Genomic DNA, 26,382 nt, shown 5'->3' with positions numbered 1-26,382 from the left:
CATAAACCACTATGGATTGCCATCCAGCTGCTAAAAACTACACTGGTATGTAGTTTGATAATATTCAAGCTGAACAAAATGTTAAAACTGATTAAAAATGATTATTCTTGACAGATATTGTGATTTTAATATGACTTACGATTAGTGGGAATTAACAACTCAATTTTAATTTTCGCTGAAAGTACTATACTCCCTGCTGTTAAATTTTACTCTACAAATTACTGTAGAATGGCACTTAGTAGAGCACATACCTCCGCCAAGACCTTTGAGTCCCCTTTAATTCAGTCAAGCCTAATCCAATATCAATATCAGTGTTGATCCGTCTCTTTATCCAGATGCACACCAAAATGTAATGGGGTCTGTTCTGGGCCAAGACCCATCTTTCATCCACGTTTTGTGGAAATCCATTCTGTAGTTTTTGTGTAATCCTGCTCACAAACCAACAAATGAACACACAGACGTGGGTGAAAACAACCTCCTTGGCATATATGGGGATATTGCACTTGGCCATATTTCGATTTCAACAATATTTGTGTTAATTGTGCATCCATAAATAACATGCTACATGGGGTGTTCCTTGTTAGAGCTTGGCTCCAAGAAAGGTTTGGATGCAATACAGGAACAGTTTCGACATTCAACTTTTGCATGTACAATAATTATGAAGCTACCATCAACAGCTGGTTAGTTTATCTTAGCAGAAAAACTGGAAATAAGATTTATACAACCACGTATACTGGCTTCGCCCAAAGGTAACAAAATCGACCTAACTGGACCACTTAACCAATTAACATCTTATATATGTTACAAGTTACATTGTTTCAGTAACAACATTTTTACAAATTCTTCTTTTCTGTGTATTAGGAAAAAATGTGACCAATACTGACTTTGCCACACTATTTCCACCACTGCTGACAGATTCATGTTAGACTGTTATCCAAGCATGTCAGGCTAGTGTTGCTTCTATTGTTTTTTTCTTCTGCATTTTTTTCATCTAAATGTTGCCAATAAACACATGTACTATGTTTCTAAATGTTAATCAAGGTTTAGGAATTTTATCCAGAAAATGAGAAACATGAAATGTCAAGTGTAAATGTAGCCTATGTCTCTGAGACATGGGGTGAAAGGGCTAATCTGGAATAATCCATCATTCACTTAAGGGGGTTGCCAGGTATGTGATTAAGGGGACGAGGGGACTGGCAGGGTGCAGACAGCCCCATTTACTGCCTGGGCTGACAGTGGTCAGAAACATTTAGGAAAATACAACCAGTGGACAGGCCGGGAAAGAGAGCAAAAACAAACAAAGAATACAAAAAGAAAAAGTATATGAAAATTTATCTTACGTCTAAATTTGGTCTTCCTTCACTGGGGTTGTCTTAAAAGAATGACATTCAACAGACCTCCATAAATGCATACACACACACATAAACACACACACACACACACACAAACACACATGCACACACACGCGCCTCCAATAAGCAGCAACTAGCTGCGGCGGGGGTGACATATCCCAGCATGCAGCTGGACCCTCTTGGGGGAGCAGTCAGCGTCATTTATAATTAAGTGGGGACGACTTATGAAAATAAATAAGTTATATTCAGTTACACACGGATGTGCGCGGCGCGTCCAGGAGCGATGACATTTACGAGGCTGTCTACAGTAATGAATACTCTATTATGGGACGGGATGGAGGAGGCTGGAGAGCGAGGGAGACGCGCTGGGAGGGTGAGCGCTGCAGAGCTTTCGGTAGATGAAGGGAGCTGAAGGAGATATCAAACTGAGACTAATATCTATTGTCTTGCAAGTGCAAACAAACAGAGAGCCATTTTTACCAACAGCCCTTTCCCCACAATCTCTTAGTTAGCCCCTGAGATCACTGATTTGGTTTTACACCACAATTAATGTACATGATTGAGTCTCACCGCACTCAACCACCCTGTCTGAGTAGCAGCAGACAGCTCTTTTACACGCTTTGATAAGCTATAGACTACCTGGTCAGCAGACAGATAAAGAGTTACCAGCTGGCTGGTAAGAAAGGATGACATCACGCAGAGCCAGAAATTTTCCTCTAGGGTTGCCGGAGAGCAAGACAGAGCTGGAAGCAATGAATATTGGACTTGCATTCATCAGGTGGACAAAAAATATGACTCCAATTGAATCAAAATGTTGATCTGTGTCCACTTGTTAACCTGTCGCTGTTAACTGTAACTAATTGGTATGAAAAAGGTCGCGATTTCATGTTTAAATTTAATCTGGCAATGGCCATTAAGAAATAATGGTCTGAGTTCAGATAGCCTGGTTCTTCCTCATTGCATACTTAATTTACATACCGAATGTACGTATTTTAGCCGAAAACATCAACCTTTTCCTTTTCCCACCTTCCAAGCAGGATTATTGCCACTGCGATTGCAAAGACGGCTACATCAAGTTTAACTCAACAACAGAGGACAAAACATGAGATAATTCATTATTTAGTTGATGATGGAGACACGAAAGCAGACAGAAATGGTGCCAGGCTGCTAACCTCCCAAGCGGTTTTGTGCCCAGTGGCTGGCAAAATAGCTTTGTGGAAACATGGTTTATAAGGAACCAATTCAAATGCAGATGGTGTCATTATTCATTACATTGAGCAATTAACAATTATTTCATAATGACACATGAAGGCAAAAAATGCTGTCCATTGGCAGTTTAACCAAAATCCAGAATCTGACAAACCTCACTCCCTTTGTACTGAATGACCTACAGCACTGTATGTTAGTTATCGGAAATAAAGACTGAGTGGCTGCTGAAGTTGTCAAAAGGAAGCTTCACCAAAGAAATTTTACTGACGGAAAATCCAAGGAAGAGGGAGAAAGCGCAGCACTGCCCACACTGCTTGACTGACAGGAGATTTTTCTTTGGAGCTCTGTGCAGAGACACCCAGCAATTAACGTTTAATACCACAGACAGACCGCATAAACAACAAGAACAGAACTATTTTGAGGACAAATGTTGTCCAAAAAGGAGACGACAATAAAACGTTGGTTCGAAAAATAGATGGTATTTTCCTCCAAAGAAAATCTACACCCACTCCACTACTACATCACCGTCCGTCGTTTATGTTGGCGTCGTACTGCCGCACTGTTTGCTGAGCAGAAACAAAACTCTCCTCACAGTTCCTCACAAGGAAAAATACTGTGACTTTCTTTGTTTTTTTTTGGGGGGGGGGGGAGGCGGCAGACAGATTACACAGAAAACATCTTCTTGAATGGCTGCCTACAAATGAACTGAGTTGCTTCGAGAGGAATTCACAGACAGACTACAAGTCAGACAGCAGAGCTCTGAGACAGGGTTGCGCCACTGCCACCTTATTGTCAGGGATTCCTCTGCCTTCATTACGCTGCAGTGGGCCATCGCAACAAGACAACAACTACTACAGATGAGCAATGCCCCAGCTTTAAAGTGCGACACACCTGAAGAAGACGGGCCAGTTTCTGAAGCGTAAGGATTTATTATAACATTTAGAGTCGCAATTTTTTGCTGCCTGCTTCCACTGTAAGAGCACCCTAGAGAGCACTATATCGTGTTTTATCTACCATAGACCGTTTTATGTACCATTCACATCGCATGCCAGATTTGTCTTTCCATAGCAATTTGAGACTAGTTTCGGACTAGTTTCACTCTGATTAAAAACCCAACTTCTCAAACCTCTTATCCGGAGATTTGAGAGCGCAGTAAGTGGTGTCGTGACACAAAAGATCAACAGCCGGTTGTCAACCATATGCTACCAAATACTGAACAGCTGATATCACTGAGTTGCATCCCTTAGACTAAAGGAAAAGGAAGTGTTCAGTTTAAGGGGCACTGTGTAGTTTTTGAGGAGAAATTCAAACTCAGAATTTTAATATTTACAATATTGATGAGGTAATAACACAAACTCTTTTCTTTGACTGAATAAGCAAGGTGTCGTCAGAGGAAAATAAGGTCCCAGAATGCTGTTTGAACCGAGAAAGTTGGCAGGGTCCGCCACATGTAAACAAAGTTAAACAGTATGAAAAAAAAGGGGTTGTTTGTTTGTTGTGGATGAATAAATCAGTCAATGAAGACCTTTCTCATCTGATTAAATTTCCATCCCCAAAACTACATAGTGCGCCTTTACATGACCTGTCTACTTAAAAGTTCAGCTGACCAAAATAACCAAAGAATTAATCATATTGTACCACTAGAGTCTAGTGTTATAAAGCCATGCAACATTCTACAGTGTTATGAACTGCATACAAATAGAATTTAGTTGACGCTGTCCATATTTTTATTTGTTATTTCTTTTGTTAATAAAAAGTCTGTCATTTTTTTACATTTTTTTAAGGCTATTTGAAAAAACAAACTAATTTCAGGTCACCTCCACTGGATACCTGGATACCTCAAAGACAAGGCCAATTTAAAAATGACGAGTATAGCACTAAGGTTTACTACATAGCTGGAAAAACTGTTGGCGGGGTGAAAAATGGGATGACAACTTTGACATAAGATCTGAATCGCTTGCGGGGTAAATATGTTTGGCCTGAACGTTGTGTCAGAGGAAAGGCCATTTTTAAATCAGAGGGGTTTTTAAATCCATACAGTGACCATTTCAGGACGGGCTCAGACAGATCAGCTCTGTATTGCCAGACTTGGCTGAATTTTGCCTCAGGGATGAATGTTAGCTTTCTACGTTTGCACTAATCTGAATGTGCTTTTGTGGCTTATGAGAGGTGGAACGTTTTTTAAAGGGTTCTGACCTGCAGGTAGTGATAGGTGAAAAAGCTGGGAATCAACTCAGTGAGTCTGTCATCCACAGTGATAGAGAGAATGTCAAAAAATCAGGATAATGTGCCTTAAACCTTCTAAACTAATAAAGTGACACATATAACGGCCGACATCTCTCAGGGGTCGATAAGCAGTGGGGTTTCAGGAGGGCCTTGGGACAGACACCAGCTCCCCCAGGCGAATAAAAATCTATTGCTTTTTATTATTAAGATAAATCAGATCATGTTTCCCAAATTGGGGCATAAGAGTGGGACAAACTCTACTAGATGTGCCTGACCTGAGACTAATAATCATGTCACATGACAAAGATGGGTATGCTCACTTTCGCTAACTTCTGTCACAGACCTGAGGAAAAGTAGGTGTGTTGTCAATTTATTTTAGATTCTGAACTTTTACAGTAGTCCTTTGTTCATATACTTCCGTCCACTCTGTTTTATTTTCTCTTCTGCCTCATTCTCTCATCGAGCTTTTTCTCATGAGCACAAGTATTCTCAATCTTATATCTCATATTTTTGATATATGATACATATCATACAGGTTTCTGATGATCCGGCACTGTGCTGAGACACTTCAACTCCTAAAGCCGCTCAAGTCTCAGTCCAAGCGCACGTTGGTTTTAGCCTTTATAAGGGGCCAATCGATTCGGTTTTTTTTTCTGGGACGAAACCAATCATTACTAATCAAGGAGACCGTTTACCGATATTTGTGTGATTCATGCTTACACGCACGAACGCAAATATCACCCAGCAAGAAAGAGACATCAATTTTTTTCTGTACGAAGTCAATTTTTCAAAGCTTTCGCAAAGTGAACGAAGGCATCAACCAATCATGTCGTGCAAAAGGGACGTCACCTCACAGTTTTTGAGAATGTCGGACCTTTGATTGTTTACGTTTGTCAGCAACCTGTATTGTATGACAAACTTGTGAAGAAAGTATGACAAAGGTGAAATGGGATGAGTGACCTCTCTGCACAGACAGGCTTCTGTAACTGCTGCTGTTATATCCACCTGCACTCTCTTCAAATCCACAAGATTACTGATAAAAACAGTAATTTTACCTTGAAAATTTTGGTGCTGATCGACTGCAACCTCGATCGGTGCGCTAGTTTGTAAGTTTTTGGTCTGAGGTCACGTAGTACTACAGTAAAACACCATACAGCCCCAGGACAGTTGGCTCTGCTAAAGCTCTGCATGCTCTCCTTTTACGGGAAGCTGAGCAATTTTGTTTGGCATTACAAATTAGTTTAATAACTCTATAACATTCAAAGGGACGATTGCTCGTAGTAGTAATTCAGGAGAACTACACAATAAATGAATTAAAGGACATTTCTACAGTAGCAACGCCATCACTCATGTCCTGTTTTATGAACCCCGGGGAGGCCAATCAAATCTCCTCCTTCCGCTCTGAAAGTCTTCCAGGCAATCGGAGGCCAGAGGCAAGCCGGTGACAAATCATCTCCTGTATCTGGAGTCTGTCTCTGTCTCCTAAAGACACTGAGGGATTTGTCTCCATCTTCTCCTTTATGCCCGGATGACAAGTTGTCATTTCAGGCTAGCAGGTGGCCTTTTGTCTGTGATGATCTATTGATTTTCTCCTCGCCTCCTCTGGCTTGACTTTTCATTCTCCCACTCGTCGCTGTTGTTCTCCCCCTCATCATCGCCACGAGTGAAGGTGGGACCAACAGCTGCAGGCAGCGAAGAGGTAAAAAAAAAAAAAAAAAAAAAAAAAAAGATGCAGAGAAAGAAACATGGACGGGAAGACGGAGTTCCACTTCAGGTGTTCTCCTCTGTGGCAAATCTATTGTGGATATCCAAGTACATGACCGTGGGGAGACTCAAACATGGGCTTCGCTAGAAACACTGCACAGGGACACAAGAACAGGATTCTCACCTTGATACTAACACAGTATCTTGGAATACAACTATTTTCTGGCCCATGTGAAGCTCAATTGAGCTGTTACGGGACATCGATACCTTGTTAAGCTCAGCTAAATTGTATGCTACAAGTCCCCATTCGTGAATGACAAAAATGTAGAAGTTGAGGTTTAGGTTGAAATAACCAACATCACCAACAGCTGTTGACAGGATGCGGGATTTGGTTTGATGTGTTCACTCTTACCTGGAGGCCCATGTAGTTTGGCTTTTTTCACTGAAAAGGAAATGAGAAAAGACAGATTAGTCACAAGGTAAGTATACACCATTTTCATTGATGAAAATGAAATGTCTGAAGAAAATTGTATCTGGAATTGTTTGAAACTATTCATGGGTCTGGTTAGCAGAGGGTGGACTGACGTGATGACACAGTCCTTATCACAGACATTGAACCAGAGTCATTGAATCAGAATTATTTTCTGCCGACTTCATCACAGGGTTTGATCGGATCTTTTCACTTCACCTCTTCCAACAAATACTGAGGGATCATCCATGCCTTTAGCTAACAGGGTAATCGTCCCATTTAAGTTTCAGAAGTGGTGATCTAACTGGTGGATTGAGGTATGAACCCAAAATAAAGATAATCTTGCTCTTTGTCTGTTGAATGTTTGAACGCTTACTTCCTCTGATAGTATTTCAGCGATGCAAGTCTGTTTCTTATTGCGAGAAAGCTGTCAAAATCCCTAACCCTAACCCTAACCCTCTAAATACACAGCAGACACTGTCAATCACAGCCATCTCTAATAACACTGTTTACTGCTGCACTGAACTGCTGGAACACAGCCATCAATAATGATGAGAGTAGCACCTGCGCTTCTCCTGCCATCTGCTACGAAAGACACATTTTCTTTGTGGTATATTCGTCATTCAATTTATAAAATATTTTTCACCTACAAAGACAGGCATGCCATGAGCAGAAGAAGTCTGAACCCACTTCTATAACAAATTTATTTTTGGCTAGCATTGCAATCAGAATAGTTCAATGTCTCAGAAACGACAAAAAAGTCCACAAAAAATATGGTGAAAATTGTGTAAAAATGAAGGAATCTTTCAAGAATAACTTTAAACATTAGCAGTGAGATCTCACACACAATGCCACGCAGAAGGTCTTGAAATGCCTGAGTGCCTTGAAATGTCAACGTGTGCTGGGCTTTAGGCTAAAAGTGACTCACTGATATTGATCAAAAATGCAATTAAGCCCCCAGAAGATATGTTATTGTCATTTTACTATGCAGCAGGATAAAAGTTGATCGCCCTTTTTTAGGGGTAATTTAGTTATTCAAATTAGGCTTAAATGCATATTGTCACCAAAGGAGATCGATACGTTCATTCAATCACAGGCCAAAAGTGCGAGACGTGATGAAAGAGACCAGACTGAGAAGAATTCAGAGAGAGAGAGAGAGAGAGAGAGAGAGAGAGAGAGAGAGAGAGAGAGAGAGAGAGAGAGAGAGAGAGAGAGAGAGAGAGAGAGAGATCATTAACAGGTCATTTGTCCTGAGCTGTCAGCACAGCTTGCCTTGTGTGTCACTCGTGCCAGCTTGGCAGAGGCTCGCAGGAAGCCCGGTGGCCTCGTTGATCGAGGTCCAGGCTCTGACAATACCTGTGTGAACGGCCTGACGCTTTTAGAGAGACTCACCGTGACGCTACAGAGAGTCATGGAGAAAAGAAAAGTTACAGAGGTGGCCCGCGCTGCGACTGTTTTTTCGGCAGCACAGAAGCTACTGATACGGCTGCAGGCAGCTTGCTTGACTGCAGGTTGCTTTCCTCATAAAAGTGACAGTCTATAGAAGTGACATTATAGTATAGAACTGAGTATTTAAAGGATGTAGTTTAAAGAATATTATAGATATAGGAGCAATGTGAAAGAAGGCACAGCAGTTATATCACAGATATCTCGAGTCTGTCCTGATCAGAAAAACAACCGTATGGGTTAAAAATGAAGGTAGCTTTTCTTATTTAAGCCGTATTAATTATTACAGCTGGAAAGAAGCAGGTGAGGAGAGGTAGTATAAGGAGTGAAGAATCCATACAGAGAGGAGGTTGGGGACAGACATTTCATCATGAAACCAGAAGTCAACAGTTAGTTCTTGTAACTTTTGCAGTAAGCGACGTCATGTACATAAGACAGCGTACGTCACTTAGCTATCGTAAGTACATTTGTGACAGAAGTAGCAAAGGCGTTGTGGTTCCTAAACCATGATGTTTTCTGTCTGAACTGCAACAGTACAATGAAGGTATGTCGCTGAAACGCTGCAACACCGTTTTGGATAATTGACCTATTTGTTCGTTTAGGTATCAGTCAGATAAAGGATCAGTGAGTCAGGCAGACAAGACTAATGTTAACTAAACAGGAGGGGGGATGGATTGCAAGTCATTTCCCATTTATCTCTCCCCTCATTTCCTGTGATCTCCCTGCCATAAGCTGTCTACTAAAGGCATTAAATACCCACACAAATATAACCTAATATTGAGCAAAACACTGAAATGTACCATCATGCTGATTCATTTCCCAGAGGAAACATTGAAAAAGAAGAGAGCCCAGGATGTTTCCTGGAGGAAGACCATGGTCAATATCAAATGTCTCTGACAAAAAACCACCTAAAGTAACAAAAGGAGATCAGCAAAAATACTGATGTCATTCAGGCATATTTGCCCACTGCTTGCAAGCTATTCATGTGGCCAAAAATGTAAAGTGTATGAGAGAAAATGACAAATCCTGCTCAAGATCCCTCACACTAAAAAGACTGTGCCGAGCACTTAGGGACAAACTAAGTGGATACAAATGCTTAACACCTGAGTGTTCCCCAGAGAGAAGCTTTGTCAGGACACTGATCTGTTTGAGGCTACTTAGTGTTTCTCGGGTGTTATATTTACAAGCAAATGGACAGTTTAGTTTAATATCATTTAACCCAGTGGGGCAATTTACTGTTGTGGAATGGAGAGTAAGGTCAGACTTAGAGTGTGCCATTGAAGCTGCTGGGTATGCTCTGTCTAGCTTTCATTTGTGTTGAGATGTTTTACAAGCCCCGTGAGAGCATTTTGTCTCACCACCATGTGATTTTATGTCATCCTTTATGTTTTATCACTGAACAAATGAGTAAATAACAGGATCCCTCTTGTGCCCGCAGACAGTAAATCTTCCAGGCAAAAGACAAGCAAACTGCAGTTTACTGTGAGGTCAACAAATTCTCTCCTCTGCAAAAAAAAAATAAAGACAAGAATGGGTCTGACAACTAACGATGTCACATCACTCATATGCCACCTGTTGAACTCGATGTGCTGCTCTCAGCCCTCTGCTCAGTCATACATTTCCAAATGACAGCAGACAATGCAAATGACTTGGCGCACGCTTCCTTTCCAGTGCATTTCATCGTCGAGCGAGGACTAAAATACACATTCTCTATGTTTTTTAAGAGTTCGACTCTGTGAAATTGCCATTTCACAGACGAGAGATGCCAGCTGCTCTGATCAAATGCATCACACGACGTATTTGGAGAATCAAGTGGGTTACACTGGTCACACATCACCCAGCAGCACATCAAAATCAAAAGCACATAGAGCAGAGAAAAATCACAGATTCCTCATCACTGCCACAGCTTTTTATTCATACTGGTCATATACTGATGTACTGTGTAAATAAAATACAACTATAAGCCCTGCTCCTGGCATTTTGTGAGAAGGTGAATCATTACTAAGGTTTATACAGTGCAAGTTAGTCATTTTGGGGGACTTACACCAGTCTTCCCCATTGGTGGAGTTTTGGGATTGGGGGCCTCCAAACATCCAACACAAATGTGGGATGATTCCTCTTTAAAACAGACTTACAGTTATGATTGAACAGTTGCTCACAAGTAAAATCTTTCAGCACAGTCACCAGGATACTACGAGCCAAAAGTGATGAAAGAGATAAAAGAGCAGCTACTTCTCAAATGCTGTCAAACTGGACGACGAAGAATCACCGATAGTCATGAAGTTTATTTCATCTGTTCTTACTTTTAAATGTGCCTCATGTGTACTGTATCAGTAATTCTCTTTCTCTCTTTCTAATTACTGTCATCTGTTGTGCCTGGTCACATGTCAAATGTATTCAAATGTAAAATCAAATGCTGGGGGTTTCAGACACATGAACATGGACATTGCAGTCATTCTGGTCCAGAAAATAATACAATGGTCATTACCACATCTCTCTGAGAGAGTGGGAGGACAAGCCTGATCAGAGGTAGTAAAGCGGCCCACATATTGGACACGTGTCCACCGGACTGATTGTATGCGAGGATGCGTGCTGCTAGTGACAGAGCGTTTGGCTGGTGGGATAATCCCTCGGAGTTAAAGCCCTAAGCAGGGCTGAAATCTACCAGACCCTGCTGTATTGTACTGTGGATGAATAACAAATAGAACAAGTTGTACATCAAGGAAAGGAAAAACACTTTTGGACTGGCAAGACTTAAGATTTGACCTTACGGAGCATCCAGCGCTTTTGGCACTGCTCTAAAGTGATGGGGAGAGCCACGGAGGGTATTAGTGGAGAACAAATGATGCTGATGCTCACGTGATGAGTCCTGGATCAGACTAAACCTGCTGCTGCCGCTGCTGCTGCTGCTGCTGACAATGATGTCATACACATCTGTAACGTTTCAGCACGCCCCTGACTCAAATTAAGGTTGATTCTATTGACAATACACTGGGCTGTGCCACTGCATAATGTTCCTGTTTCACTTGATAATTTGAGGATTTGTTGATTGTAATCTTACCAATTTTGAGTCAAATATTTTAACTAAGCAGCTTCAACAAGCATGCTAAAAGGTCACCCTCGCACTGATTTTCCCAAGAGGGATTGCACGTTTCTCCTCACATATTGATTCAAATAAATCTTCTGTGTGTGTGCAAGACCTGTCAATCAACGTCGCTAATGCCATGTCTGACTTTGCTTTGGTGATTAGCTTCTTACTTGTAGAAATTACATTAAGTTCAAGTGGACAAAATACAGTTTTGTCATTACAGTTTTTCTGTCAGCTAAACTTAAGACAACTCAAGTTTATTCGGTAAAGTTATGTTTAAAAGTCGGCTTTCAAGTTTATCACTGTGAGACAGTTCTGTGATTAGATCCACTCACTTTGTACCTAGGATAACATATTGAGCATATCATGTCCCCTGTCAAACTTACCGTAGTACCAAACCCAAAAAACGACACCACACGTGAATGCAACTCAGGTCCAAAACAGCAAGCCAATTTTTAGCCTGACTTTGAAGAAGGAACCAAGGGTCGACAGCATCACAAAGCCAAAATGATTATGTCATTTCCACTGTGCACCTTCGACATCCCCCTCTTCATTAGGTTGATGTTCCGACTGCGAACCCTTAATGGCTGCCTCGGTGGCTCTGGTCTGATCTCTTTGAAGTGCCATGTGAAAGTGCAGCTTTGAAGCTCAAGGGTGGAAATAGTGACGTTTTTGTGCCTCTAAAGCTTCGAGTCAATGCAGGGAGATGACTCTCCAGCTTGTTCAGCGGGAGTCTACATTGACGGCACCAGGCCACATACAGTGAGAGCTTCTCACTGCGTCCGTGTCAGAACATTTCAAAGAAGGGTTCGCATTAATGATCAGATGTTTGTGTAATGGTTGTTGAACAAGGTGGGATCCCAAACAAGAGGGAGGCAAAGGTGAACTCATCTTTCACTTATCCAACTTAGTTATTTAATTAAAACTCTTCGTAGGTACGACTATGTGCCAATTTCATCACAATCCAGCAAGTAGTTACTGGATCATATTAGTTTGGATCCAAGTGGTGGACTGACCAACAGAAAACCAGACAAACCAACTGACATTGTCTTGGTATAAATATATAGAATATGATTAAAAATTTTGGAGATGTCTTCATTACTGTGGTAAATGTGACAAACTACCCGCTGTTTTTTTAACTTGATGCTGCTGAAGTGTCTCTGACAAAATCCCTACCAGCTACTGGGGACTGTTAACCTCTTGATCTCCTCGTAAAATAGGTGCACGAGGGGTAAAGGGAATTTGCCGGCTGGTACAGTAAAAAAAGTATTTATCAAGCCGCACTTTAATCTCGTGTTCTTCAATCATTCATTTCTTTCAGGTCCACTGAAACCTGAAAAAAAAATCTGCTGAACAGGAGCAGAACATCAGACCCGCTCAGCAGACAGACAGACGTGGACGAGAGCAGTGTCATTACAAGAGGCCAGACGGTGGCTCTATTTTTAGCTCCGGTCCTTCGACTCACGGTGGGTTTGAGTGTGTGGAGGTTGGCAACCTTGTGGCCATGTCATTAACACCCTCTCACTTCCATTAAACGACAGCCCCTGCAGACCTCGCCAGGCCAACGTTTTAAATGTGTGACTGAGGGTGTGTTTGGGCTTGTTACATAAGCAGTTGCGCTAATGTCCATCCTCCCGACAGTGAAGTTATGTGGACAGTCTGATTCCTCATGGTGGACACAAAAAACATTCAAAAACAAAACAAAATGAACAGCATGATACTACTAATGCCACCAAGCACTGCACTGAATGGTGGAAGCTCTCTCAGCTCACACACCTTCAAACACTAATACTCAACCTGTTTAAGGTCTAGCACCCATCCATGGAAAGAGCAGTTTACAAAACAATCCACCATGTCCATTTAGGAGCTTTTCTGTGACTTCCAATCATATAGCATAATCTTTATCAGCAGACAGGATTTGTCCAGTTATAAACTTTCTTCTCCTAATTTATCTGCATTTTGAGGACCTCTTGGTTTTTTTCTGACCGTTTAGCTGCTCTAGAATACAACTCTTTATCTTAGCAACTCTATCGTAACTCCGGTCTTGCTTGACTGATGTAAATATTTTTTAATAAGGCTATTTGTAGACGCATTCATTCATTTACAAGCCCTAATCATCCTCCATCTCGTTGTCTCAGTATCTTCAGAGCAGACAGTGGCATGTATACCTCACATCGTCATCCTGCATAATCACAAATTAACAGAGATGTCTCCCCTCGCTGTGTGCCTGCTTCACCATACCATAAAGAGCCAATTAGAAACGCCTCAAGAGGACCACAAGGGATCTACTAGGAGGGGGTCCAGGGACAGGGCTTCACAGATGAGGACATGACCACAGCCACACCGTCAAACACACATGCACACAGATACTGCAGCATTATTTCCTATTGTAATTTCTTCTCTTATAACTGTGTGTCTACCAACTCTGAAACACCAGTGACATTTACAGTATGCTTACATGACATTTGGCGAAAACCCATATCACTTCTTGCCCCCTACAAATATGAGCGTTACAAGTATGAGGGTCACGCCACACAGCAGTGAGCTACACTTGATCAATAGTTTGTCTGTGGTTTAGCACAGCAACGGCTCCATTATATGCAACAACCACATGTTGCCTATTATGTATTGTTGCAAACTTGATTCCAGAGCCCCACAAGTTGGGAGTGAGAACATGTTGATCATTAGCTAATTGTTTAAGAAGAACAAAAATCTTAACATTTCCTGGTTCCAGTCTAAGAGGTGACCTTTTATTAATCATTTACTAACACTTCCAAAACAGATGTAAGAGCATTAGATTTCTTTACCAGTATTTTGTTAATCTATTACACTAAAAGTTGGCTCTCCTGGCTGCAACTAGGAACAAAGTGGTTTTACGAGACAGGGAAGGCCCAGGGCTCGCTGGTTAGCATGCGAACTTCAGTAGCTATCTCTGAAACACAGTGCAATTAAATGTTTTGTCATAACATCAAAAATGTTAGTTCAGCTATTTATAATGTTATTTCTGAGTTTATAACTTCCTGAAAAACCATTAAAAATGCTGATGATTCATCCCGCACTCAGTGGTGTATATTAATCATGTGTCCAACAAACGCTTGCAGTACATTCCGCGCTATTGGCTGCCTGTCGTTACCAGAAACACCTAAACATGCTGAAGAAAATAGCACTCCATTAGCGGTTTCATGTGGACTTTAAGCTAAACGCTAATATTAGCATGCTAACCTCACAGCTAACAATGAAAATACTAACATGCTGATGCTGAGCAGGTATAATATTCACCATCGCCATGGTTTGGCTCGGGGGCATGCTAATATGTTCTGATTAGCACAAACACAAAGTGCTTGTCCAATGTGTTTTCTGCAATATTTCCTTAGTGTGTCATCATTGCAAAGTGTGAGAGAGCATTTCTGAAGAAAAAGGTCCGCAAAGTGGCGAGCAGCACACATTAAGTGTAAGGAGAGACTGTCAGTGTCAAGCGAGTCTCGTACCAGGAAGTAGCATTATAAAGGTAGAGGGAATGAGAACCAGGAAGTGATTTCCCTGTCCCACGTGACTCACGGCCCTACTCATACACACACACACAAGCATAAACACCCACACAGGACTGCAAAAGCAGCAGATGGCCAGAGGATTATTCCCCCTCTATCCCCAACCCCCTCCTCCCTGCAGACGGCTGCTGAAGCTTTACTCATGTCCCTGTCATTCCAGCACAGTGTGCAGGTGTGTTCACTGACCTGCCCTGTCCCTATGCCCCTTACCTGTGGCATCTGGTGGCCCGACAAATCGCTTTCAGATATTACCCTATATGAATCCACGCCAGGCCTTTTTTTAAAAAAATAAATAAATACAAAATTGCACAAGCTCAAGTTTTTATGCTGACCTCCATAAATGATGGAGCAAGTGAATCCCACGCTGCTGTCTCAACACAGCCGTCCACCTGCATGTGCTGTGTCATTTCTTCTAATGCAGTTATTTGACAGTAGCCTGACTCAACACACATGCAAATTATTCAATGTCATTACTCTATGCATTTATTCTCCTGTTAATTACCATCTAGAAATAGCTGAGTGTGGGTACAGACTGAGCTGTCAGAGACTGTGTCCTCCCATCTTGGGCTTTTCACTCAGCAGGCCTTCACTCTCCTTGGAGGACTGCCAGGCACCATGCGGGCTCTGAGGGCCCTCGACACAACAAGGAACAAGGAAGGCGGAAAATGGCCTCAGAGGAGTATTACAGCTCTCAAGAACACAAGGATGCAACTCCTCTGGTTTGTCTGCATTTTTTCTCAATGAAATCGAAAGTCTGTGTTACTTCAATCAGGGAGAGAACGTCTGCTGTAACGGGTCTATAAACTGGAAGTCTAGGTTTGGCTAATCAGGTTTGTCATCAGGGATGAGGGGATGTAAAACTGTGTTCAATACACTTCATATCAGGTCGGTTGATGAAACAAAGAAGGGACAACAGCGTTCATGGTTTTAGCAATTCCCTTAAAGTTACATTTTATTTAGCAATTAACAATTTCCCAGCTAGACTTCTCTTGGGAATGCAGATTTGCTGCCCATCAATAAACGCAACAGGCTTTTTATGCAGGTTTTGAAAAGGAAGAAGAAGGTGGAAAAAATCTCTCATCGCTCTTTCTGCCGTATTGATTTTGATCATGTGTTTTTAAATTGTACACAATGAGTCCAACAGTATTAAAGCATTGCATTGATAGACCGATGGACTGTTTTTTCAAGCCTGGTGTCTAGATTACCCATAATGCAACTGAGTCACTAAATGACATCCCTGGAGGCAATTTATCAGATTACATGCAGCTTCCTCTGGAGCCAAAAAGGTTTCGTACTCATTTTTGCATTAGTACTCCTCAACATCTATAAACACACTTAAATGTGTACAATTGGTGGAGTTGTCCTTTAAATAGCCTACATGAGCTACAGCTGCCCAGCCTTTTCTTCAAACTGCCAGGTGTAACAGTAACACACAGAAAATCCAAAACCATTCACCACTTTAAAACAAAGAAAGGGGCGATATCTGCTTTATCAGACAGTGCTCTTACAACTTAAATCATACGAACAACAAGTACATTTTAACTTAGGAAGAAAACCAAAATCACAACCTCACAATGAGTATCAGATCACCAGTCTACTGTCTGGTTTGCTCATGTAAAAATTCTGTAGATCAAAGCTGTTGTACGTGCAAACAATGGCGGGCCTTCATTTAAAAATAAATAACAAAAAAAAACAATATTGACACTGAAAATTACCCAGAACAAAAGTATTGAATACACCACCTTCATCACAAACAAATGGGCGTAATACAATCCATAATTACGGATGTTGTTACGCAGCAACTTTTAGCAGAGGTACACATGATGGAAGTAGAGGAGATGGAAAGGGGAAGTTGTGTAAAGTAGGGGTTTTAAAATAATGTTTCATTTTTACATAATTTTATTTCATCTGTGAAGCTGCATTTGAGGATCAATCAATTAAACGTGTGGCTTTAAACCATCGTAAAAAGTTGTGATAAATGCTCATCGCAGTTTCCCTGAGCCCAAAGCGACGTGCATCTGTCTCAATTTGTCTCCCATGTTCATGTATCATGTGTAGGGAGCATCAGCACACATCAACGGCCATAAATAAAGACATCATTAAAAGTCTGGAAAACACCCAACTTGGATGTTTGAATCCAATAAATTCTAACCAACACATTAACAGTTACTTGTTTCTTTTAAAAGCAGAATTCGGCAATTGTCGCAAAAATGTATGGCTGTGAAGACAAATGTGATTAACTGCATTACTATAGATTTGTGTATCTACATCTATCTCAGATGAATGCAGCAGATATTCTGTGAAACATTCAAGTTTGTGTGCAAGACTCTGACATGGGTGAACATGAGCCACGCTCTCCACGACTCTGCCCGACCCATGAAACAAATGATGGCCCTCTTCATAATTCCACATGGCTGAGCCCAGTGCGACCCAGCTGTGACTCACCCCCCTCCATCCCTCCGACTCTACGACCTCACCCCTTTTTCATCATTCTGTAATAGACGAGCTCGCCAACGGTGGCCCTCCAGCCTCGGGCGGCACTCGCACCCGAGATGAGAAACGGTCAAAAGCGATCAGTGAGAAACAATACGCCAGAGGCTGAGAGTTAGAGATAGGCAGACAATGGTTTGATGGTGCGAAAATCAATCAGCTTGCGAATGAACAAAAAGAGCAATTTGTGATCTGGAAAGGAGCCAGAATGTTAAATAAACTGGTGGCAGTGTGGAATGCATTTTTTATTTGTTTTATTTATTCTTTTAACATTTCATTAACTGTATCTGTCTGAATACACATGTTCGTTTTCAGCAACAACTTGTCTTTTACTCCTTCAGTCACACACCTGTCCAGTACACCCACAGTCTCCTGCTCTAGACCACTGATTGGCTTCACTTGAACAGCTGCAGATCAAGTGTCTTGCTGAAGGGCACCCCAGCAGTGCATGTAGCAGGAGGAAGCAATATGTCATTCAATTTCACTTCACCTCCACTTACGATACTGTATCTTTCTTCTACAGCAAAAGCAGCGTGCAGGTCTCACTGATTTTTGAAGAAGCCGATATGTGTATAAGATTTCGTCAGCCAGTATACAAAATGCTTTATCAGCGGTTCAAGCACCTTTGTTCCACCCAGATGTAAATGTTGTAGATGAGGATCAGCAGACACTGAAGCTTTCTACTGAAAGAAATAATATTCATCATGGAATATCAGCTTCTTAAAGGCTGGTTCAAGTTTTTTGTTGTTTTTTTTTTAACCTTGATTTTCTTCCCTTCTTTGATCAACACAGTTTCATTAAAAACGTCCCAGTGGAGCTGTAGAGACAATCCAGTTTCAGGCCAGTCGTCATTTAGAGCTGAGAAATGTCGGCTTCGGTGAACAGAAGCAGAAGAAGGTGACGCTTTGTCTTCGTATAAAAGATCTTCATGTGTGTTGCTCGTTGAATCGTTTATATTTTAAGGGGTTACTTTGTAGTTTTGAAAATGAAATCTTAACATCTATACTTACTACTACTACTACTTACTATATTCATTAGGTAATAATACAAACTGAGAAATATGTGTTTCTTTATACATTTGTTTTGTTTATGCATAAAAATCTTTCTCTTCTGATTAGAATTTCTCCAAATTTTCAGAGTGCACCTTTGATAAGATCAATAGTTGGGAGCAAAATTACTATTCATCTCTAGCGTTTCAATACACTTTGGAGAAGTGTGCATATTTTCTTTCTGTTTAGGCGTGAGTTCAGTGGAGTTTAGCTCTATTAAATATCCATGCTTATTTAATCTGTAAAGGGCGACCAGCCTGAGGAACTAAAGTGTAAATCACAAAACAACTACTGAACAAAGAAACTACAGCCATAATTAAATGTCCAATAACTTTATGAACATGCATAACAAATTATAATTATAAAGAAATTTAAATCAGAAGAGAGAGATCTTCACTGACTATTTTTAATGCCTTTTCAAACTAAATGAATTGACTCTTGTTTTCATGACTGAATAAACAAACTGAACAAACTAACTTTAAAAGGCAACACAATTTCTTGCTGTTTTACTTTGTTGATATGTGGCGGACCTGGCAACTCTCTCGCTTCAACAGCGTTCAGGGGACCTTATTATCTTCTGAGAACAGCTTGTTTATTCACTTATGGAAACATTAAATATTTCCCAGTTCGTATCATTACCTCGGTAATTCTTAACTTCAAAACTACACAGTGCCCCTTTAAAGTAGTCAAGCCTAACATTTCCAAGAACTAAACCATATCACATATTTTACTATTAAAGGGGCAATGACACTCTGATGTAAAGAAATGCGTTGTTTCAGTTACACACACTCAAAATAGTGTCGTGGCTGTCTACAGCACTCACACATGGTCGAGGTGCTTCTGTCCAGCAATAACTGTGATCACTGTCTCAGCACACGCTTGTCACAACCCGGTTGGAGAAAGGTGCTGAAAACCTCATAAATTTGTTTATTTTCATGCGACTTCACACATTGCCCCAACTATTAGGCCTATTCATAGCTAACCTTCCCCTGTAGATTTAGGTCAGATCTTTACGTTAATGACATTTTGTGATTTTGGCAGTAACATTCCCACAGGATACCACGGTTTTGCTATGATGGGCTGAAGAGTGACACACACGCTCACACAAAGAAAGTGTTGTAAATAGTATTTCACTATTCTTAAGTTATTCTTTAAAGCGCAACCTGCAGTGAGAAGCGAGACCTTACCTCTGACACACAGCAGGGACATCGCAGCGGGGTTGTGTGCAACAGTTCCTCCAAAGCCGATGAGCCTTCAGTGAGTTTGCAGCACAGTTGCCTGTTGCACCGCAGACATTTAGACTGCTCCTAGATGTCGCCTACTTCCCGCTTCATCACGCCGTGTCATTAAAAAAAAAATGCACAGATGTGAGCCAGGTGGGTTAGTCCTGAGGGTTTAAAGGATGACTGTCAGCGGCAGACACCGACTAACTACCGGCTGAAATCCGTTGGAGCGGGGCGGCTCTTATGCTGCATTCAAAGGCTGCAGGGAAGGTGGGAATTAGCAAAGCTCCGCAACAAGCGCGTAAGCCTGCATGGTCCGGTATACATCACTTTATATTCATTCCAACTCCGGCAAGAAAACAAAGTGATTTGCAATCACGAGAGAAAAACATTTGCACAATGACTGAGTACATGCCTTGATGATTTAGATCAGTTTGATCCAGGATTTGGCTGCTATGGATCAGGTGTGTTTGGGGACATCTCATGAATGCCTGATCAGATTGATTTTTTCCCCAGTGTGGCAGGAGTGTTGTCCTACTTGTGAGAACCCACTGGTGCCATGAGAATTTTGCAATTGTGTTAGGGTGGACACTGCATGTCAAGTGGCATCCACATGAATGCCGGTATCAAGTGTTTCTAATGTTTGTAGAAGATAACCTGCAGCATTTACATGCTAGCAGTCTTCATTCACTGGCAATTAGTTAGAACACCTGTTGGTCAGGTGAGTAGAGTGAAACCAGTGGCTGAACTGTCAGTCACATGTGCATGAACAGCTATAGAAATTATAGGTTACTGCCAAGCTGCTGATAGTTTGACAAAAGAGCAACCTTGGATATGAAGCAATCAAGTTCCATTAAAAGTAATGCAAATAAAAGGTGATTTCCACACCAATATAGTACAAAGTGCATTTTATTCTTTAGGTTTTCCCTGTACAAGCATTCAGTGAACAAGCCCCATCAGCTCAGACATTTCCAAGAAATCTGAAATGAGACAAATCAGTGGTCAGTATTTGTTTCACCTAAAGAGGCAGCATGAGGGGAAAAAAAAACAAAACACAAAAAACACAACAAAACAAATTTAAGGCCATTATCCCCTACATACACAGGAGGTAACTTGACACTTACCCTTTAATCTGTGCCTTAGGCTCTAGTTGTGGTTGTAGGCAAAACCTCATTTGCGTCCATAGATTGGACGGATCCCACTCCCTCTACAAGAGAAATGCATAATGGCATGTGAATGAAGCAGCAACTTAGAGATGGCTGGCAAAGTAGTTACAATTATGCAAACTCACCTTGCAGCTTCATTCTGGGCTGTAATGCCTGAGGCAAAATTGTTACTAAACTGGGGCTGAGGCTTGGGCTGGTAGCGCGGAACCTGAGGCTGAGGCTGAGGCTTGGGCTGGTAGCGCGGAACCTGAGGCTGAGGCTGAGGCTTGGGCTGGTAGCGCGGAACCTGAGGCTGAGGCTGAGGCTTGGGCTGGTAGCGCGGAACCTGAGGCTGAGGCTTGGGCTGGTAGCGGGGAACCTGAGGCTGAGGCTTGGGCTGGTAGCGGGGAACCTGAGGCTGAGGCTTGGGCTGGTAGTGGGGAACCTGAGGCTGAGGCTTGGGCTGGTAGCGGGGAACCTGAGGCTGGGGAATGGGCTGGTAGCCAGGCTGGGGCATGGGCTTGGGAATGGGCTGGTAGCCAGGCTGGGGCATGGGCTTGGGAATGGGCTGGTAGCCAGGCTGGGGCATGGGCTGGTAGCCAGGCTGGTAGCCAGGCTGGGGCATGGGCTTGGGCTGGTAGCCAGGCTGGGGCTGGGGCTGGGGCATGGGCTTGGGCTGGTAGCCAGGCTGGGGCTGGGGCATGGGCTTGGGCTGGTAGCCAGGCTGGGGCTGGGGCATGGGCTTGGGCTGGTAGCCAGGCTGGGGCTGGGGCATGGGCTTGGGCTGGGGCATGGGCTTGGGCTGGTAGCCAGGCTGGGGCTGGGGCATGGGCTTGGGCTGGTAGCCAGGCTGGGGCTGGTAGCCAGGCTGGGGCTGGGGCATGGGCTTGGGCTGGTAGCCAGGCTGGGGCTGGGGCATGGGCTTGGGCTGGTAGCCAGGCTGGGGCTGGGGCATGGGCTTGGGCTGGGGCATGGGCTTGGGCTGGTAGCCAGGCTGGGGCTGGGGCATGGGCTTGGGCTGGTAGTAAGGTGGATGGGCCCTTGGACTGAAGAAAGTTACCTGTGGCTGGTTGCTGGGAACCTGGGGCTGAGGTTTGGGCTGGTAGCTGGGAACCTGGGGTTGAGGTTTGGGCTGGTAGCTGGGAACCTGGGGCTGGTAGCTGGGAACCTGGGGCTGGTAGCTGGGAACCTGGGGCTGGTAGCTGGGAACCTGGGGCTGGGGTTTGGGCTGGTAGCTGGGAACCTGGGGCTGAGGTTTGGGCTGGTAGCTGGGAACCTGGGGCTGAGGTTTGGGCTGGTAGCTGGGAACCTGGGGCTGGTAGCTGGGAACCTGGGGCTGGTAGCTGGGAACCTGGGGCTGGTAGCTGGGAACCTGGGGCTGGTAGCTGGGAACCTGGGGCTGGTAGCTGGGAACCTGGGGCTGGTAGCTGGGAACCTGGGGCTGGTGTTTGGGCTGGTAGCTGGGAACCTGGGGCTGGTGTTTGGGCTGGTAGCTGGGAACCTGGCGCTGGTAGCTGGGAACCTGGGGCTGGCCACCTATGTCTATATTGTTAGACCCATATCCATGATTGTGAGCTGTTGATGAAGTTAGATATAACATGCATACCAACTTGAATGCCCAGGGTACCAATTTTTTTACTTAACACAGAGGTTCAAGTTACTTTTAAGAGTATTTTGAAATGTTATTTGGAACACAATTGTAATCTGTGGTCTTACATTTAATGTTCGCCTGAAGCTCTCCAATGAGCAGCAGCCATAACAGCACCACACTGGAGAAGAAAATCATACATGAACTACAATTATAAAATTTCAACATTGTAAATGTACAATCAAGCACAAAAAGAGCCTTTAAAAGTTACCGTAGAAAAAGTCCCATGGCTTCAGCCAGAAATAAGATCAAATGCAATCTGAAATGCCTCTATCTGACTTGTGCTGACCCAACGCAACCAAAAGTCTGTCTTCCTTCCACAGTGGTGCAGTGGCTGGAAACCTGCAGGCCAATTATTTTTAATGGTGATGACAGCCAATCACAGCCTTCTCTTCCGAAATAGTTGATTGGAAACAGCCTTGATTTTTCATTGTCAGCTGGTGCCATCCTGTGGCAGAAAAAAGTATTTCATACCCTGATAATACATGTGCTTCTCCTCATGGGTTAGGTGAAAATTAGGTACAACTGATGGGCACACAACCTTATAAAAGAGTTGAAAAAAAAATCGAAAGCTGTCAAGTAAGGCATGATCTTAAATCAGTTGAACACCAACATTATCTGACACCTTATAAGAGGGATTATTTTGGGATGTATGGTGTACCATCCCCCCCGATGCATTTTCACAGACCTGCAGAATTTGTGACATGAGACGTGAGGACACATGAAATAGAAATGTATAGTGAGAATGTGAGTTTCTGTTCCAAGTTTTTAAATAGCTGATGCAAGGAGGGACTCATTTTCTGGTCCATATAAACCCGACTACTGACCTTAAAACAACATAGTGAAATGGATTATTGGCTCTACTATATCACTTTCCATCGTCTACATCATTCCACTTGTTTAGATGACCTGGTTTTGCACTTTAGGATAACTACTTGGCCCAGTGATCTTTTTACAATATTACCGGTCCAGTGACCGTCATTATGCCATAATTCAACCCAAACTGTATCACAGCAGTTTAATGCATTGCAGTGATTGAAGAGGCCGAAACAGTAAAAGTAGAGCATGCTTTGTCCACCCAGCCAAGGTGTGAAACATCAAAACCATCTGAAGGTGAGGTCACTGTAAGGTGAGCTGGGTGATTTTCTAGAATATGGAGCCATATACCTTACAAAGAACATTTTCTATTAAACTACTGGGGTGCTGACGCAAATGTAGGCCTCTGTTGAATATTTTGCAGCACTAAGCTCCAGCGACTATAGGGAGTTATCCATAGTCTAAAAATATGCTCTTTGGTGCAGTAACATTAGATTACCAGCAGATGGAACTCAGCCCATGCAAGGGACAAAAGAGACATGCAAGTATCTGAATCCTACACATTGAGGCCTGACACTGCACAGGCCCTACAAGTGTTGCTACAAGAGTAATCATTATTAACCCAGGGTAAAAAAAGGCAACAATAAATCTATATTTTACGCATAACATATAAGACATAATTTTATTTGTACTGTGCTTTTGTATGTGTCCATCAAGTGAAGTAAGTCTTACATATGAAAAATCTCTTATAGATTCCCAAGAGGAACATAATTAGACCGTGTTCTCTACAACTCCTGACTTTCAGCAACATGCTGATCTGGACATTGCTAGGTCTGATGACATGCTGATTAAATCTTGATTGAAGATAATATTCTTTACAATCATGATTTGTGGCGAATCTTAAGATTTGCTAATATGTTTGGCTTTAGGTCTTGTTAAAATCAAAATTAAAGACAAAATAAAGTGTACTCACGTTAACCCATCAAATCTAAATGCCTACTTGAAATAGAGTTGACAGTACCACATAAATTACATCTATAGATAAACAGTATTTCCAGCTCTTCAAAGATCATGTAGAGCTCTTTTGACCATGGGAAAGTGTCATTACTCTGCATAAACAACTTCTTATTCATTCTATCATCTATGCCATTTTGAATTAGGTGACTCCACACATAGATGATTTCACATTTGTAAAGAAAACACCCCACTTGCTGTATGCCTCAGTACAGGAAAAATGTTATTGTCATACAAAGAAGCACTTTGAATGACTTTTTTTTATGAAAGGGCTTCATACAAATTAGGTTTTAATAAACTGAACATGTGCAATAACCAAAGACAACCATGCCCAGGATTTAAGCCCCTAATCCTATTAGGATATTTATATATTTATACATAATTTCCTTACCTATAGACCCACTACTTATGTCATATATGTATCTTATATTCTACTGTTTTGTCGACACGCATGAAGGCACTCGTCTTTCTTAAGAAATGCTGCTGTACAAAATCATTTCATCATAATCATTACAATTTGTTGGTTTATATCTGTGCAGTTTTCCGATGAAGAACGCTAAATATGATCCTCCCTGTCCGAGGTGACAGGCCTAATGAGTGGCAGCCGGCCCACCCAGGGTTAGATAATCCAGTCTGGGACCAAGCTGTGACCTCAGGCTGACGTGCCGCTCCGGCCCAGCCCATCCGGCGATGCACCGCCGCTGTCTGCCCTGCAGTCCCTCTCTCGCTCACAGAGACAACAAGGACTAGCAGCAGCAGCAGCAGCAGCAGCGCAGCACTCCGGGTTCCCTACAGCTGCTTATGCTTTGTACCGAAAACAGACCTGCTGCCGACCTACTGCGGCAAGGTGAGTGTGTTTAACTGCGGTTCCGGTGGGGTTATTCGCTTAGAGCTGGAGGAGAACAGACGGAGGGGGGAAGGAGAAAAGGTTCGGCCGAGCAGCATCGCGTCGGAGGCTGGAAAAAAAAAAGATGCCTCGGTATGTCATAACGGGGAAGACGCAGCCTCGGCTTTCAAACGATGTTTTACATTTCTAACCGCAATGCTGTCTTATGACGAACTGCTGTTTTCTGTTTTGAGGGGGAAATGATTCAGCTCTGTTAGTGGCGTTGTGCAGTTTTTCTTATATTTTTGTTATTTGTTTATCGCAGTGGCACAAAGGTAGCCACAGCGGATGGTAACGGCGTGACATACCATCGGTGTTTCATCGTTTATATGCGGGTTTAAAGGCTGTGTACACCGGATGAACATACATGTATTACAGACAGTAATAGTCAGTACTCGTTCTTGACATACTGGACTGCGTTAACAGTGTCACATTAGCGGCCTGCACCCTGATTTTATCACCATATTGACCCGATGTTGCTCGAAACAACGGCGGCCACAACCTGCGTCAAGTTCAGCACTATGAGGAGGCGCCATTTCCGGTCGTACGTAGCAAAATAAAAGCACCGTCGCTTTGAAGAAGACTCGAAGCACCAGCTGAGGTTTTAGAAATACTGATTGGAAAACACCATTGTAAAGAAAACTTTGTTAGAGGTATGTCATTTGACACTCAGAGCTACAAACTAGAATAATTAATGATAAAAATAAACTTTATTTATAGCACATTTTTTAATAACAGATGTTTACAAAGTGCTTAGAAAAAGCAGGAAACTCAGGGAGCCAGTATAACAACATCAATACTGTCAAGCCAAACACAAGAAAGGCCTTGATCAAGAACACAAAAAAGTCAATATGATTAATTACAAGTTGAAGGAGTAAAATAGTTATAAACCAGGCAAAGTTAAGGAAGTGTTTAACTTCAAAAGAGGCCGCTTAATTCTGACTGAACAAAACATAAAAAATACAAAGAAAATGGGACACAAATAAAGCATCAAAAGTAATAAGAAAAGTAAACATTAAATATGACATAAACAAAAGGCAAGATAATGTCATAAAAGTGATGCCTACAT

At 42.4% G+C, this 26,382-nt stretch overlaps 3 protein-coding genes across 7 annotated transcripts in view; 1 reads left to right on the top strand and 2 right to left on the bottom strand.

Moving 5' to 3' along the window:
• The window catches only part of LOC119019929 (protein unc-13 homolog B-like), a 159,322-nt gene extending 139,320 nt beyond the window's left edge, over nt 1-20,002 (bottom strand). For both annotated transcript variants that reach the window (XM_037098921.1, XM_037098922.1), the window contains exons 1-2: nt 19,769-20,002; nt 6,904-6,933 (exon numbers count right to left, since the gene is read on the bottom strand). In XM_037098921.1, the coding sequence (XP_036954816.1) occupies nt 6,904-6,933; nt 19,769-19,790 (52 nt within the window). In that variant the 5' untranslated portion in view covers nt 19,791-20,002. The remainder of the gene's footprint in view (nt 1-6,903; nt 6,934-19,768) is intronic.
• A 693-nt stretch (nt 20,003-20,695) lies between these two features.
• Nucleotides 20,696-22,970, bottom strand: LOC119019945 (extensin-like). Its single transcript, XM_037098940.1, has 8 exons — nt 22,809-22,970; nt 22,666-22,718; nt 22,364-22,524; nt 22,118-22,225; nt 21,485-22,063; nt 21,096-21,415; nt 20,929-21,011; nt 20,696-20,784 (listed from the first exon to the last, which is right to left on the bottom strand). The coding sequence occupies exons 1-7, from the start codon at nt 22,823-22,825 to the stop codon at nt 20,975-20,977; spliced, it is 1,275 nt and encodes a 424-aa protein (XP_036954835.1). The 5' UTR covers nt 22,826-22,970; the 3' UTR covers nt 20,696-20,784; nt 20,929-20,974.
• Nucleotides 22,971-25,037: 2,067 nt separating this feature from the next.
• The window catches only part of rusc2 (RUN and SH3 domain containing 2), a 37,940-nt gene continuing 36,595 nt past the window's right edge, over nt 25,038-26,382 (top strand). For 2 of the 4 annotated variants that reach the window (XM_037098132.1, XM_037098131.1), the window contains exon 1: nt 25,040-25,274. The gene's annotated coding sequence lies outside the window, so the exon portion shown is untranslated. Of the gene's footprint in view, nt 25,275-26,382 lie in introns of all 4 variants that reach the window. The other 2 variants (XM_037098129.1, XM_037098130.1) reach the window with 2 other exon arrangements.

The sequence above is a fragment of the Acanthopagrus latus genome, chromosome 5, assembly GCF_904848185.1.
Source record: "Acanthopagrus latus isolate v.2019 chromosome 5, fAcaLat1.1, whole genome shotgun sequence".
Taxonomy (NCBI): Eukaryota; Metazoa; Chordata; class Actinopteri; order Spariformes; family Sparidae; genus Acanthopagrus; species Acanthopagrus latus.
Note: the sequence above shows the minus strand (reverse complement) of the source record. Positions and strands in the feature narration are given on the sequence as shown.

Bases quoted from the DNA above. Each gene is read 5' to 3' on its own strand.
- LOC119019945 (XM_037098940.1), bottom strand. The intron at 22,226-22,363 runs GTTCCCAGCTAC...CCTCAGCCCCAG, and splicing joins TTCCCAGCTACCAGCCCCAG to GTTCCCAGCTACCAGCCCAA. The intron at 21,012-21,095 runs GTGAGTTTGCAT...TTTCTCTTGTAG, and splicing joins GCCCAGAATGAAGCTGCAAG to AGGGAGTGGGATCCGTCCAA.